General features: G+C 38.8%; 1 protein-coding gene across 6 annotated transcripts in view; it reads right to left on the bottom strand.

Moving 5' to 3' along the window:
• Positions 1 to 15,030, bottom strand: part of LOC112116495 (protocadherin-9) — an 883,541-nt gene that overhangs the window by 659,219 nt on the left and 209,292 nt on the right. The window contains exon 2 of one of the 6 annotated variants that reach the window (XM_024214006.2): positions 11,775 to 11,808. The exons of the other annotated variants lie outside the window; for them this stretch is intronic. Coding sequence (XP_024069774.1) covers positions 11,775 to 11,808 — 34 coding nt within the window. The remainder of the gene's footprint in view (positions 1 to 11,774; positions 11,809 to 15,030) is intronic. 6 annotated transcript variants of the gene reach the window in all.

Raw genomic sequence — 15,030 nt, forward strand, 5'->3', positions numbered from 1 at the left:
TGTTTGTTTTAATCTGCAGCCCATTAACGTCTTTAACTAAGAAGCTCTGGTTCTTGTGTTATCTGAAGGGTTAAACAACTCTTATTCACTTTCTAGACACCATTCATGATTTCATGGACCTTTATCAGATCCCCCCTTTAGTGATCTCTCTTCCAAGCTGAACAGTTCCAGCCTTTTTAATCTCTCCTTGTGTAGAAGCTGCTCCATACCCTTAATCATTTTTGTTGCCCTTCTCTGAACTTTTTCCAGTTCTAATACATCTGTTTTGAAATGAGGTGACCAGAACTGCACACAGTATTCAATGTGTGGACATACCACAGATTTATGTAATGGCACTATGATATTTTCTGTCTTATTATCTATCCCTTTCCTAAATGGTTCCTAACATTATGTTAGATTTTTTTATTGCCGCTATACATTGAACAGATGTTTTCAGAGAACTATCCACAATGACTTCAAGATGTCTTTCTAGAGGGTAAAAGCTAATTTAGACCTCATTGTTTTGTATGTATAGTTGGGATTGTTTTCCAATGTGCATTACTTTGAATTTATCAACACTGAATTTCACCTATCAATTTGTTGCCCAGTCACCCAGTTTTGTGAAATCCCTTCATAACTCTTCACAGTCAGTTTTGGACTTAACTATCTTGAGTAATTTTGTATCATCTGCAAGCTTTGCCACCTCACTGTTCACCCCTTCTTCCAGATCATTTATGAATATGTTGAAGGGCACTGGTCCCAGTATAGATTCTTAGGGGATCCTGATATTTACCTCCCTCCATTGTGAAAACTGACAATTTATTACTGACAATTTATTGTTTCCTAGCTTTTACCCAGTTAATGATCCAAGAGAGAACTTTCCCCCTTATCTCATGCCTGTCTACTTTACTTAGAAGCCTTTAGTAAGAGACCTTGTCAAAGGCTTTCTGAAAGTCAAAGTACATTACATCCACTGGATCACTTTTGCTGACATATTTGTTGATCCCCATAAATTGTAATAGATTAGTAGGCCTGATTTCCCTTTAGAAAAGACATGTTGACTGTTCCCCCAACATATCGTATTAATCTAAGTGTTTTGTAAAGTGCTTCAGAGAATATCAAAGATAAAATAAAAACTAACTGTTGCTGCTTCATAAACAAGCTCCCTTCATGATTAGACATGGATATAGTGCATTTTCAAACCATTTATCTCTTTGTCAATTAAATATTTGTCTCAGGGGCTTCGCTGAATGAAAAAAGGATGAGTGTTATGCAACATAAAATCTGTTGCGACATTGACAGTGTTACTCTTATTGACAGTTGTGGTTAGAGAGAGGAAATGTATCTGGCTAGTTAGCTCTGTCACTTTGAAAATTCAATATTCCCATGCATCAACATTTTAAAGAGAAACATTGCAGTATCTTTGAGCCACAACTTAGTTCTGATAAAATAACGAGAGAAAGAAAACAGAATTGAAATTTAAAATTTAATAGAAATATTTTAGTAATTAAAGGAAAATATCAATTGAAATATGTATTTATTTAAAGAATTTAAAACTTTCTTCTGTTGTGTTTGTTGCCCAAACATAATAGTCCTGTAGATAAAGGAAAAATCAAATGGAAATTGACTAGATACAGACCAGTCTAATTTCACTGTTCACTGATGTACTCCAGCTGATGATCTGGCCCTAAATTTGTAATAATTGTTTCATTAATTCTAAAGCACATAGGTAAGGATTTTTATTTTATTAAGTATCATCTTTAATACATCAGTGTCCCTTTCAGCAAACTCCATAGGTAAATATAAGAACTCTAGTCTTGGGACTGGAGCAGCTTGCACTTAACAAATTATGCATTTTTAGCAGAGGTAAAATTCTTTTATTCTTTTTCATAATAACTTGACTACACAGGGCATGAGCTTATTGCAAGAAATGACAGCAGTTTATTTTCTTGACAGAAAAGGACATAGAATAAGCCTTCCCACTGATTAAACCCTTAGTTTCATATCTATTAGACAGAAGAACACTGGCCATTATGTTTTCAAAAGGGAGTTCCCATGAGAAAAAATATCATGTGAGCAAGTTGGTGTCAAAGTGTAGTTTGCTATATACTATTTTTTTTCAAGTGTCCTATATTGCGGGTTAAATATGAATATCACATCACAAAGCGGTCAAGAACATCAGTCTTTTTGAATCAGAGACACTTGTATGTATGAAACTGTGCAAGCATCTTGTAATCGGAGACAGGTGGAAGAGGAATTTCTTTTCATTATAGCTAACTGGCAACATATTTTGTATATCACCTGTCAAATACTAAATTTGATAGACTCTCTATTTCTCCAAATTGAAACAATATGAAAGGACTTTGTAACTAACTTTAATTAATGGATTTGTCCATCTAGCACTACAATTTTCAGCAGTTTCTTTCTAGGAACTGTATATAGTTCCACCATACAATTTTTTTGAGTAGAGGGTTTTGTTTTTTCACCTCTGATCGCAGGTTATGTTATGCAGACATGCATAACTAGAATTGTACAAAAATGGTATCAAAATATTATATCAATGTATTTGAAGGATAATGGGCCATCAAAGACCACGGAGCAGATTTTGCTCTCACAGTTGTTGGGTCAGATGATGAACCTGGTCAAGGTTGATTCAAGAAACATTTCCTGAAGTATTTTGCTGGCTCTGGATTCTAGAGAAAACTTAGAGAGTTCATGAACAAGTTTTCAGTAAATAGCAAGTTTCATCTCTGGAGTCTCCTAATTAAACTTGTTTGCTTAGCTACAAAATAGAAAACACAAGTCACCTTTTTCAGACTTCATCTTGAGTTTAGTGTTAGTATGAACCTGAAAGCCAAAGCATAAGAGTGGGGTGCAAAAAATGTGAGGCCAAACCTGCTGCTAAGATTCACTGAAACTCATGTAAATGGAAACTAATGGGTTTTTCATATGTCTAAAATATGGAACAGGAACTTTCAAATGTACCATAAGTGTCCTCTCCACCCTAAATCCTTTCATGACTCACTCACACTATATCATTTTACTTACTCTTCTATATATTAAAACTGTAAACTTTAAACACCACGTTCTGGGAACTATTACCAGTCATTATTAGAGGCTAACAGGAGAGAAGAGCAAAAGCTATTAAAAACACTTTCTTTAAAATATAATATCTGTCAGGGGTTCTGATTTGCTGCTCATCTCTTGGGAAGGCAGATGGATGTGTACCGTTCTCAGTGTAAGGGAGATCTAAGAAACCTGCCTGAGAGCCTCTGATAAATCTTCTCTATGTTCACATTAGTTTTGATGAAGGTTCTGTGTGAAATGGAGAACGAAGAAAAAAAAATGCCTGTGAAAAATGCTCCCATTTTGTACTGGAGTATTTTCAGAGTTTATTCCTTAAGGAGAAACAGCCCCAGACAATATTTTACCTTTTATTTCTTTGATGTATTAAATCATGGTGGGTTACATTAAAATTGTGTGGGCTAGAAGCACCATTTAATGAGTGACAGCCTCCGGAAATACCAACACATATTCTGTGATTTCCATTCTCCCTCCCCCCAAACAATGCACTCTTGAAAGAAGCATATATTCATTCTTTATGCTATTTAACATGAAAGTATTTCAGAAGATATATTCCGCTCAAGCATACGCAGATAACATATTCTGAGTTGAGCCAGCCTGGAGTGCCAAGGTGCTCCCAAGGCTTCCCCATGTGCATTCCAAATGCAAAGTGGTTGAAAACTTGAGCCTTCGTTTGCCTAATATGAAATAGGTTTCTCAGGTTTGGCTGGCAAAATTGTTATGAATCAGATTGAAAATTTGCCACTGGGTTCTTTGCTGTGAGCTCAAGTGTTTGACATTTGTACTTTTGTAAATAAATAATATGGTGGTCATTTACATCACATGGCGGAATTTCTGTTCTTTGATTGGATTTCCTAACCTTCATTAATAGGAGGAGTGTCTGAACAAATTATGATATCCTATCCTACTCAACTTCTTCTATTGCATCCACACTGTAGTATTTTAGTGTCTTCCAAAAATAGACAAGATTACTAGTATCAAACACATTTTTCTTTTCAGTCTTCCATCAAAAGAGCAAAGTTATACACCTTTGTTAAAGTTGTTCTGTTTTAATATCAATAACACTTTATATGTTCTGCATTGCTATACAGGGCAAGGAAGTCACTGTAGAGAATTTTACTTATCCCTTTCTAGACCTCTTGATATCTTGTGATGGACTCTGTGAAATGCTGCAGAAAAGTTGATGAGTGATCATATGGTTTGTATGAGTATGAAAAATCCACATATATCCATTGCTGAAATTTCTGTTTCATACCTGACACTTGACCAGGAATGTTTGTGTACCAGCTCTGGACAGATTTTCTCAATAAACTTGTTCAGAAAAGAGAGACTTGATAACAGGTAGCAGTTGGCAATCTCCACATCATCCATAGAAGATAACTTTAGGGTTGGCTGGACTATAGCATGCTTTTATGTGTGAGGTACAATGCCTCTTTCAAATAACATTTTATCAGACTTAGTCAGAAGAAGTCCTAATTCTCATTGACTCCTTTGCCAGCCAGGAAGGGAGTGATTTGTAAGTGGTGAGCCGCATCTCCATTCATACATCCTAGATTTCTTCTAGTGTCCACAGACTGAATTCAGGAGAAGGAAAGGAGGTAGTATGCATCTGTTTCTGGTGTCTGGTTCCACGCTGCCTGAGAAACCTTCCTGAATGCAAGTAATCTTCTCACTGAAGGAGCATGATAGCTCCTGGATTCTGTTATGGACTGCAGATAGTTAGGATTGATGACACAGACATTGATTCTCTCAGTGCGAGGGTGGGGAGCACATGAGAGAAAGAGAGAAATACCAGGAGATGAGCAGGCATGGGGATTTTTAGGACATTTTAAACCTAAAAAATAGGTATTTCTTTCCTTTTTTTCCCCCAACAAAAACAGAGCATTACAATTGACTACATATGTGGATCCCAACCTTAAAAAAATCTGTGTTCAAGTCATGTTCAGAAAGGAAGATATAAGATCTTTATAAATAGCTGCTTAGAGTTTACCTTCAGTTCTCTCATTCCACATTCACACAAAGCTAGGTCCTAAGTGTAAAGGGTGGGGTCCTGACTAATTTCCTAAGTGCCAGAGCACTTATTAAGACAGTGTTTGGAAATGTTGTGATAAATGTCACTTCAATATGTAACAATATTTAATATATCTGCCTAAAGCACTGATTGAATTCACTAATCTCCCATCTTCTGACATTATTCCCCACAGTTACAGACACAGTTTAGTGGTCTCGTATATATGCTTGATCCAGGCATGATGGAAACAGCCACTTAACCTTGTTGGACTCATTTGAATAGCTGTAGTAGTGACAAGGTCCCTCACAAGAAGCTACTAAAAGAATTCAGTACTGTAGTTAAAAGGTAAAAAGCTAATGTACTGCTAATGGATCAAAAACTGACTGAGACCAAAAAAAAAAGAAAAAAAAAATAAACACCTCCCCACAAGTAGGAATAAATGCTACAGCAAAAGTTAACAGATGGGTGCCCCAAGGTTACATACAGGGCTCAGGTGTCTAATATATATTAGTGATGTGAAAAAGTGAGTAAGCAGCAATGTGACAAAATTTGCATATAAGATAAAATTGTTTACATTAGCCAAGTCCAGTGAAAACTGGGAATTTCAGAGGGACCTAACCAATCTAGGTGAATGGACTACAGGACAGCAGATAAAATTCAAAGTGGTGCATGTTGGAGGCAGGGAATATAACTACTCATACACTTTACAGGCGTCTAAATTAACAGCATAAATTCAAGAAAAGGACCTGGGCATCATGGTAGACAACTCAATGAAGAGCTCTGTTCAATGTGCAGCTGCAGTCAAAAAAACAACACACTGTTAGGATGCATAAAAAATGAGATGGAGAATAATAAAGAATAGTATTATATAAAACCAATACTTTGTTCTTATCTAGAATACCGTGTGTAGTACTGGTAACCCCATCTCAAAAAGTATATTAGTGAATTAGAAGTCTTCAGAGAAGAGTCATCAGAATAAACAGGGGGGAATGAATATGAAGCGGGACTGAAAAAATTGGAATAATTTACCTTAGAAAGAAGATAAATCAGAGCGAGTATGATAAAAGTATATAAAATTATAAGTAGCAAAGCAGAGGTAGATCAGGAGCTTCTATATTCTTGTTTCAGAATTCAAGAAGAAAAGGACATGAAATGAAACTGAAAAGCAGCAGGTTCAAAACTGATAAAAGTATGTAATTTTTTCCACACGGCACATAGAGTGTAGAGCTCACTGCCAACAGGATGTCAATGATGCCAAGAATTTAGCAAGATTCAAAAAGGGTATGGATATTCTTGTGATCCTTATACTAGCAAAAAAGCAGAATATAACTAAATGGGATAGCATAAGATTTCCATGTGTGTGTGTGTGTGTGTGTGTGTGTGTGTGTGTGTGTGTGTGGTGGTGGGGGACTACCCCACCTCTACCTACTTCAAGGGGGTTTTGCCTTTTCCCTTGAGGCCTCTCATTCTGGCCACTGTCAGAGACAAAGGAAGTCCTATCTTGCAAATTCCTATCATAGAAATCATAGAATCACAGAACTGGAATGGACCTCAAGAGGTCATCTAGTCCAATCCCCTGCACTCAAGGCACGACTAAGTATTATCTAGACCATCCCTGACAGGTGTTTGTCCAACCTGCTCTTAAAAATCCCCAATGATGGAGATTCCACCACCTCCCTAGGCAATTTATTCCAGTGCTTAACCACGCTGACAATTAGGAAGTTTTTCCTAATGTCCAACCTAAACTGCCCTTGCTGCAATTTAAGCCCATTGCTTCTTGTCCTATCCTCAGAGGTTAAGAAGAACAATGTTTCTCCCTTCTCCGTGAAACAACTTTTTATGTACTTGAAAACTGTTATCATGTCCCCTCTCAGTCTTCTCCAGACTAAACAAACCCATTTTTTTCAATCTTCCCTCATAAGTCATGTTTTCTAGACCTTTAATCATTTTTGTTCCTCTTCTCTGGTCTTTCTCCAATTTGTTCACATCTTTCCTGAAATGTGGTGCCCAGAACTTGACACAATACTCCAGTTGAGGCCTATTCAGCGTGGAGTAGAGCAGAAGAATTACTGCTCGTGTTTTGCTATGGATGTGAGCTCAAAAGACTCCTCATGTATTAAGTTGCTCACTTTCTTAAATGTGGGCAGGATCAGGGCTTAGTGGGAAATATTACAGGACAATAAAAACCATGAAATATCTTTCAACTGAAAGCCACCTACTGGGAAAAAAGCTATATAACATCGTTCTTATTTAATAAAATACAAATGCAAAATATAATGAAGCTACATTTGCAGCTAAATACAGCAATTCTGGTCCATATTTTGGGCTCTTTTATTGTAAAGGTATGCTTACTGACAATCACTTACATTATGTTAGTATCTATCTTGTTAGTTCATAATAAATGAAAGAATAGTATAAGCATAAATACTGCTTAGGAGAACAGATTTGGTTACAAACTGTTACAATAATGATCATGTATGTTTCAAGTGCTCTTTTGACTTCTTTCCAGTCTTCCAATTTAAACCCTCAATTATCTTAAAAAGCAAAGAATGATGTTGAAATAGCCCTGCTGCATGAAAGAACCCAAATAATTATTGCAAACTATTGCAATTGATTCCACACTCCCTTCCTGTTTAGTATTCAGATTTGAAAAACCTGTAAACTGTATATTAAAATTAACATATGACACAATATATTGTATTATTCAGTTATGCAAAATTAAGGCTCTTACAGTCACATTTACTCAAACATATTGCACAAATGAGGTAGTCTCTCATTGAGTTTTACCTTTTAATCTGGTAGCTAAATAATATATATAGTGATATACATAATTTAGCTATATAGCTAAATGTAGCTAATATATATATATATATATACACACACATTAAAAGATTTTTAAAATATCTTCCGCAAAATGCCTAGTATATGTAAGTAAATATTTGTTAACGTTCTGACTTAACTGTACAGCCTTACAATCACATTGACAAAGGTTGTGTTTTGCTTGGTGTTTTTTTATTAATTTTGTGGCTTTAAGGAGAGAGAAAAATTCTTTGTTAATAATCTTATCATTAAAATGGTACCATCTAATCTTTGAAGTTCACATTTCATTTAGGGGAAAGGTAGACACAGGGACAGAATTCACACATTCCATGGAATGAATGGACTGTGGAGGGGACAGAATTTAGCACTTTACTAAAATGCCTGGGATGAAAGAAGGATATGGGAAAGATACATGGATACTTTTGTTATTGCTTTCTGGAGACTTTTCTGCAAGTAGCATTTACAGGGAAGCAACACATCTGCTTACATTATGATGGCTGTATCATGGCAACAGAAAAGGATAGCAATGCATGTTAAAAATATTTAAAAAGCTTAGAATTTGTAGAATACTCTGCACCACAACAAAAAATAGCATAGAAACACTAAAATTCTTGGTGGTATTTTTGGAGGACTTTATCAGTGTGTGTTTCAATGAGACATTTACATGTATAATGTTGTGCACACGTTCACCAAACAGCAGCCACTGTGACTGCCCCATAGGGAGACTGAGGAGGGAACTCTACCCCAGGAAGCTATGATCTTTCCCTAAACTCCAATGTGTTGGGAGGCTGCCTACATAGCCCTGCCTCTCCAACCCCTTTGCAATGATGTGGAGACATTCTGAGAATGCAGTGCAGGGAGTGAACATGTGATAGTCCCTTATTCCACTTGCAGTCACCCCAATGCATACACAGAGCACCTGTATGACAGCAGGAATAATCTGGCTCTTTATCATTATCCAACTAAATGTGGCCAAGATTTTCAAAAGCGAGTAGTGATTTTGGGACCTTCGGTTTTTGGCTGAGCAACTCGAGTCACCTTAAGGGGCCCAGCATCAAAAACCTCGCCTTTTTGAGATGTCAGGTTGGGCATCAAAAATTCTGGCATCCAAACATCAGTAGTCACTTTTAATTTTGTGGCCAAAATTTCCAAAAGTACTAAGGACTGATTACATACTGAATTTGAAGTTTCAAATTCAACCATTATGCATTGTTTGCATGGGGAAAATGGCAATTTAGAGAGGAATATTTTTTTCAGACTCTCATAACTCAAACTTAAAAACTTCGGGAGGATTTCCCTCAAACTTCAGGAGGATTTCCATTTCAAACTTTATAGAAACCAAGCACTGAAAACTTCAGTACCAAATGTAAAAGTATGAGGAAATCATGACCGTATGCAACAAGAATTCATCACTGAAAGGGGAAGAGATGATGGTAAAGCACAAACAAACTCCAGGACAGCAGAGAATTTAGCTTTTTAGTCTGAAACTGCATGACCACTATCTGAGACAAGTTGTATTCAGACAGACCGACCACCTTTCCCCCCTCCCCCCAACTGCTCATAAATGTCTCATGCAACTTATTTTGGGGCTGAAACTTACCATGGTTTTTCTCCATGGTCAAAGATCTCCTCCCTCCCCTCCCCACCCTCCCACCCCCATCCCCTCAGGAATAAATTGAACTATTACAAATGGATTTTGGGGGCTGTTTTTCCTCATAGGTTTCAGTCAGATACATTGTGCTTGTATGACCAAAAATAAGATAGAAGACAAACTTCAAGCTGAGTTGTTTTGTAGATCCCATTGAGACTTTAGAAGTTGATAACTTTAGAACAATTTTCCTACAAACATAGCTTTAAAGTTATGAACTTTTAAAATTAATAATTTTGTGCATATATAGTTGAACTTTATGATTCATGTTTGTGCATTTTAAGTCCACCACAGTGTCATTAAAAAAAAGAGCATGAAAAACTTGAGCATGCATCCTGTTCTTGAAACACATCTTGGGTGCTTGGCCTTAGAGTGCCACATTATAAATACCTTGGGTCTTTGGAGCTTATGCAGCCCAAAATACAATTAAGTTGCTCACTGACATTCCCATATAATAATGTAGGCATTTTCAAATAAACTAAAATAGATTTTTAATGTGTTTTAAAACTTATTCTTGCCTCAATTTCAGCTATTATTCAGGGCTCACACACAAGGGTAGGGTGACCAGACAGCAAATGTGAAAAATCGGGATGGGGGCAGGGGGTAATAGGAGCCTATATAAGAAAAAGACCCCAAAATCGGGACTGTCCCTATAAAATCAGAACATCTGGTCACCCTACACAAGGGTCTTGGAAGTCCAAATCTATCTGAAAACCCTTAGCCCCATCATTAGGACCATGGGTTTCACTACTCGCATGTGAGAAGGAACACCAATGTGAATAAGGTTTGGTTGGACCAGGCCCTGAGATGATGACACAGCTCTAAACCAGCAGTCATTTCAGCAGGAAGACCAATGTTCAAAGGTTAATCGTGTTTAAAAGCCTCCATAAAGTCATCTTGTGCTATAAAACCAGACAAGTTATTACTTACAGTATTTTTCCCAAATTCATCACTGAAACGGAGAGAGATGATGGAAAGCAAAAACAAACTCTGGGACAGCACAATTTCTCCTGCTGAATGAACACTGATAAGTAAATTCTGAATCATTGTTTCACCTGGTTTATGCTATTCAGTGACTGATGACCAGAAAACCCACAAACAAATTAAACAGTTTGTGAATCACACTGCTTTCCAACTCATGAGTACCAGGGACAGCTCCACTCTTATTTCCCTTCTCCTAACCTCCATAATTGCTGGAGTTTAATGTGCTAGGCAATATTCTCTAGCCCAATCCTCCTTTCCTTTCACAAAGCTCTGGGAGCAGAAAGCAAGTTGATCTTGCATGGTGAGGATTCCACTCACGGGGGGAGTATTCAGAGGATATAGAGCTAATGTAGCAGGTTTCTATGCCAATTCACCCTGTCACTCCAGCTGCTTGGGGGCACATAAGGAAAGGAGAAGGGGAAAGGAATGGAGCACTCTGTCTCTTCCTGTTGGTCAATGGCCACTTGGGAGTTATAGCCAGCTGATGTAGATCAGCCCCCAGGGTGTTGTAACTTATGCCAAGGCTATTGCAGGACTGGTCCCTAGCATCAGGGAGCCATAACTGACAAACTTATGCCCCAACCTCAACTACACACCATGAATTTGTATCTGGCTGACAATGTAGCTTCCAACCTACCTATTTATATGGCCCCTACCTGTGTAGTATTTGACAGTTTCCCCCCACTATGTGATGTGCACAGCTGAAGTAAAAACAATAAATATTTTCTACAAATTTCAGAAGTCATCTTTCTTTAGCTTTTTCCTGTGTTGTCAGTGTGGTGTGATTTAACATTGCCTCAGTCTGCATTGCAACGTAGTATGACAAAAGCTGAAATATCAGCTGAGGGTGGACACTGCAAAAGGTAAGTGACTTAAACAGATGAGTCAAGCACTTAAGGGAAAGAAACATTTGTAGAGGAGGAACAGAGTACAAAAGGTAATGTAAATCACACATGGGCAAGTGTTGAAAAAGATGTAGAAAGATAAAGAAGGGCATGATCGCTCTCGCAAACCTTAACTCTGTGTCCCATATTGTCCTTAATTCCACCAGCCAAATAAGAATTGTGTCTATTTCTAGACCATCCAACATGGCAAAATACCAGCAGAGTTAATTCTAAGTAATCCCATAATGCAACTTCTAAGCAATGACTTTGGATGCTTTACGCTCCCTCCTCTGGGACAGTGGTGCTGACTAAGACTGGGATTATTTGCTCTACCAGAGATCAATAGCACACCTGGTGGGCTCACCTGGCATCTTGTAATTCTGAGATAGTGAGTTACACTTGCTGACTTTTTTTTATCTTAAATTTTAGGCAAGTTGGATAAAGTGAATCCTCATGGAAAGTGTGATAACTTGAACTACTGGCTTGATCTTGACATACTACAGTCTTCAGTCAGGCTCAGCTTCTTCCAATAACTCTGCCTATGCACCTCACACCAGTCCTACCACACAATGTCCTTGCTATTTCAGTTGACAGGCCTCTCTTGAGTGAGTTAGCCAGTGGCAGAAAAATGAGTGCTGGCTTCATGATGAAGACAAGCTTCCTACTGAGGAACTTTTCATTTCTCAGTTGGACTTCTAGGTGCAAAATTACAATAGCTCTTCCTTAAGAATACTCTTTCTGTATTTTATTCCCTCATTTTCCACACTTTCAGTAGCTGCTATCTTGAAGAGTTTTATGTCTGTTTATTACATAAAGAATTCCCCTTAGCATGCTGGGGAGGACAAATTAAGGAATGCAACCTCCAAAGGCTCTTAAACAGATGGATTTTTTTTAAGTCAAAGCATGAAAAAGGCTAATGAAACACGTATATCAGGAAAAAGACCACAAGATGGGGAAAAAAAGCAAACTGTTGAAATTCTCTTTTTTTTTCAGCTTGAAAAAGTGGAATATATTTTTTTCCTTCTGTTTGTGTTGAACAATGAGCTGGCAACTATTTATCATAGAATCGTAGCACTAGAAGGGACCTCGAGAGGTCATTTAGTCCAGTCCCCTACACTCATGGCAGGACTAAGTATTATCTAGATCATCGCTGACAGGTGTTTGTCCAACCTGCTCTTTAAAATCTCCAATGATGGAGATTCTACCACCTTCCTAGGCATTTTATTCCAGTGCTTAACCACCCTGACAGGTAGGAAGATTTTCCTAATGTCCAACCTGAACAGCCCTTGCTGCGATTTAAGCTCATTGCTTCTTGTTCTATCCTCAGAGGTTAAGAAGAACAATTCTTCTTCCTCTTCCTTGTAGCAACCTTTATTGTACTTGAAAACTGCTTTGCCCCCTCTCAGTTTTCTCTTTTCCAGGCTAAACCAACCCTTTTTTTCAATCTTCCCTCACAGGCCATGTTTTCTAGACTTTTAATCATTTTTGTTGCTCTTCTCTAGAATTTCTCCAATTTGTCCACATCTTTCCTGAAATGTCTCCAATACTCCAGTTGAGGCCTAATCAGCGCAGAGTAGAGCAGAAAAACTACTTCTCATGTCTTGCTTACACCACTCCTGCTAATACATCCAAGAATGATGTTTGCTGATTTTTTTTTTTTTTTTTTGGCCACAGTGTTGACTCATATTAAGCTTGTGATCCACTATGACCCCCAGGTCCTTTTCTGCAGTACTCCTTCCTAGGCAGTCATTTCCCATTTCGTATGTGTGCCACTGATTGCTCCTTCCTAAGGGGAATACTTTGCATTTGTCCTTATTTCATCCTTTTTACTTCAGACCATTTCTCCAGTTTGTCAAGCTCATTTTGAATTTGAATCCTATCCTCCAAAGCACTTGCAACCCCTCCCAGCTTGGTATCATCCACAAACTTTATAAGTGTACTCTCTATGACATTATCTATATCAGGGGTCGGCAACCTTTCAGAAGTGGTGTGCCGAGTCTTCATTTATTCACTCTAATTTAAGGTTTTGTGTGCCAGTAATACATTTTAACATTTTTAGAAGGTCTCTTTCTATAAGTCTATAATATTTAACTAAACTATTGTTGTATGTAAAGTAAATAAGGTTTTTAAAATGTTTAAGAAGCTTCATTTAAAATTAAATTAAAATGCAGAGCCCACCGGACTGGTGGCCAGGACCCGGGGAGTGTGAGTGCCACTGAAAATCAGCTCGCGTGCCGCCTTCGGCACACGTGCCATAGGTTGCCTACCCCTGATCTATACCATTGATGAAGATATTGAACTGAATCAGACCCAGAATGGGGAATGCCAGAAGGATCCCTGTGGGAGCTCACTCAATATGCCCTTCCAGCTTGACTGTGAATCACTGATAACTACTCCCTGAGAACAGTTTTCAGCCAGTTGTGCACCCACCTTATAGTAGCTCCATCTAGGTTGTATTTCCCTAGTTTGTTTATGAGGAGGTCATGCGAGATAGTAACAAAAGCCTTACTAAAGTCAAGACATACTACATCTACCACTTCCTCCTATCCAGAAGACTTGTTACCCTGTCAAAGAAAGCTATTAGGTCGCCTTGACATGATTTGTTCTTAACAAATCCATGCTGACTGTTACTTATCACCCTATTTTCATCTAGGTGTCTGCACGTTGATTGCTTAATTATTTGCTCCATTACCTTTCTGGGTACTGAAGTTAGGCTGACTGGACTGTAATTCCCCATGTTGCCCTTATTTCCCTTTTTATAGATTGGCACTGTATTTGCCATTTTCCAGTCCTCTGGAATCTCTTCCATCTTCTGTGAGTTTTTGAAGATAATAGCTAATTGCTAGGGCTCCGTGTTTGTCACAGAGGTTGAGGAAGTAACGGATTCCGTGACTTCCTGCGACCTCCATGACTTCTGCAGTGGCCAGTGTGGCTGACCCCAGGGCCGCCCAAGCAGTTGGCCCTGGAGCCAGCCACTCGGGCAGTCCTGGCTACACCAGCAACTACTGGAGCGGCCATGGCCCCGGCCGCTGCTCCGGCGGTCCTGGGCAGCTTGTCCCGGGGACCACCGGAGCAGTGGCCGATGCAGCTGGCCATGGGGAATGCCTGAGCAGCAGTCCCCAGGGTGGCTGGAGCAGCTGGAGCTCGGTGGCTCCCGACAGTGGTCCTGGGGCAGCCAGAGCAGTGTCTGGCCCCCCTGGGCTCCCCTCCCCGCACTGGTAGCAGCTGGAGCAGCCGCTGGCCCCCTGTTGCTCCCCCCATGGTGGTGGCCATAGCAGCCGCTGGCGCTCCCACCCCAGATTCTTCAATCAGGGGTATTTATGGTATAAGACATGGACAGGTCACAGGCCGTGCTTTTTTGTTTCTTGCCCATGACCTGCCCATGACTTACTAAAAATACCCGTCATTAAATCATAGCCTTACTAATGGCTCAGATATCTCCCCAGTCAGCTCCTTGAGTATTCTAGGATGTATTTCTGGGGAGCCCACTGACAATTCAATCATTTTTCCCCATAGAAAAACCTAAATATAAGTGGAAGTTCACTATGGATCAGAATTATAATGTGTACAATATTTTGGGACTTTTACTCTAATTCTATTCTAATTTTGGTGGAGTTTCA

The sequence above is a fragment of the Terrapene carolina genome, unplaced genomic scaffold (assembly GCF_002925995.2).
Source record: "Terrapene carolina triunguis isolate 2854851 unplaced genomic scaffold, T_m_triunguis-2.0 Scaffold18, whole genome shotgun sequence".
Taxonomy (NCBI): Eukaryota; Metazoa; Chordata; order Testudines; family Emydidae; genus Terrapene; species Terrapene triunguis.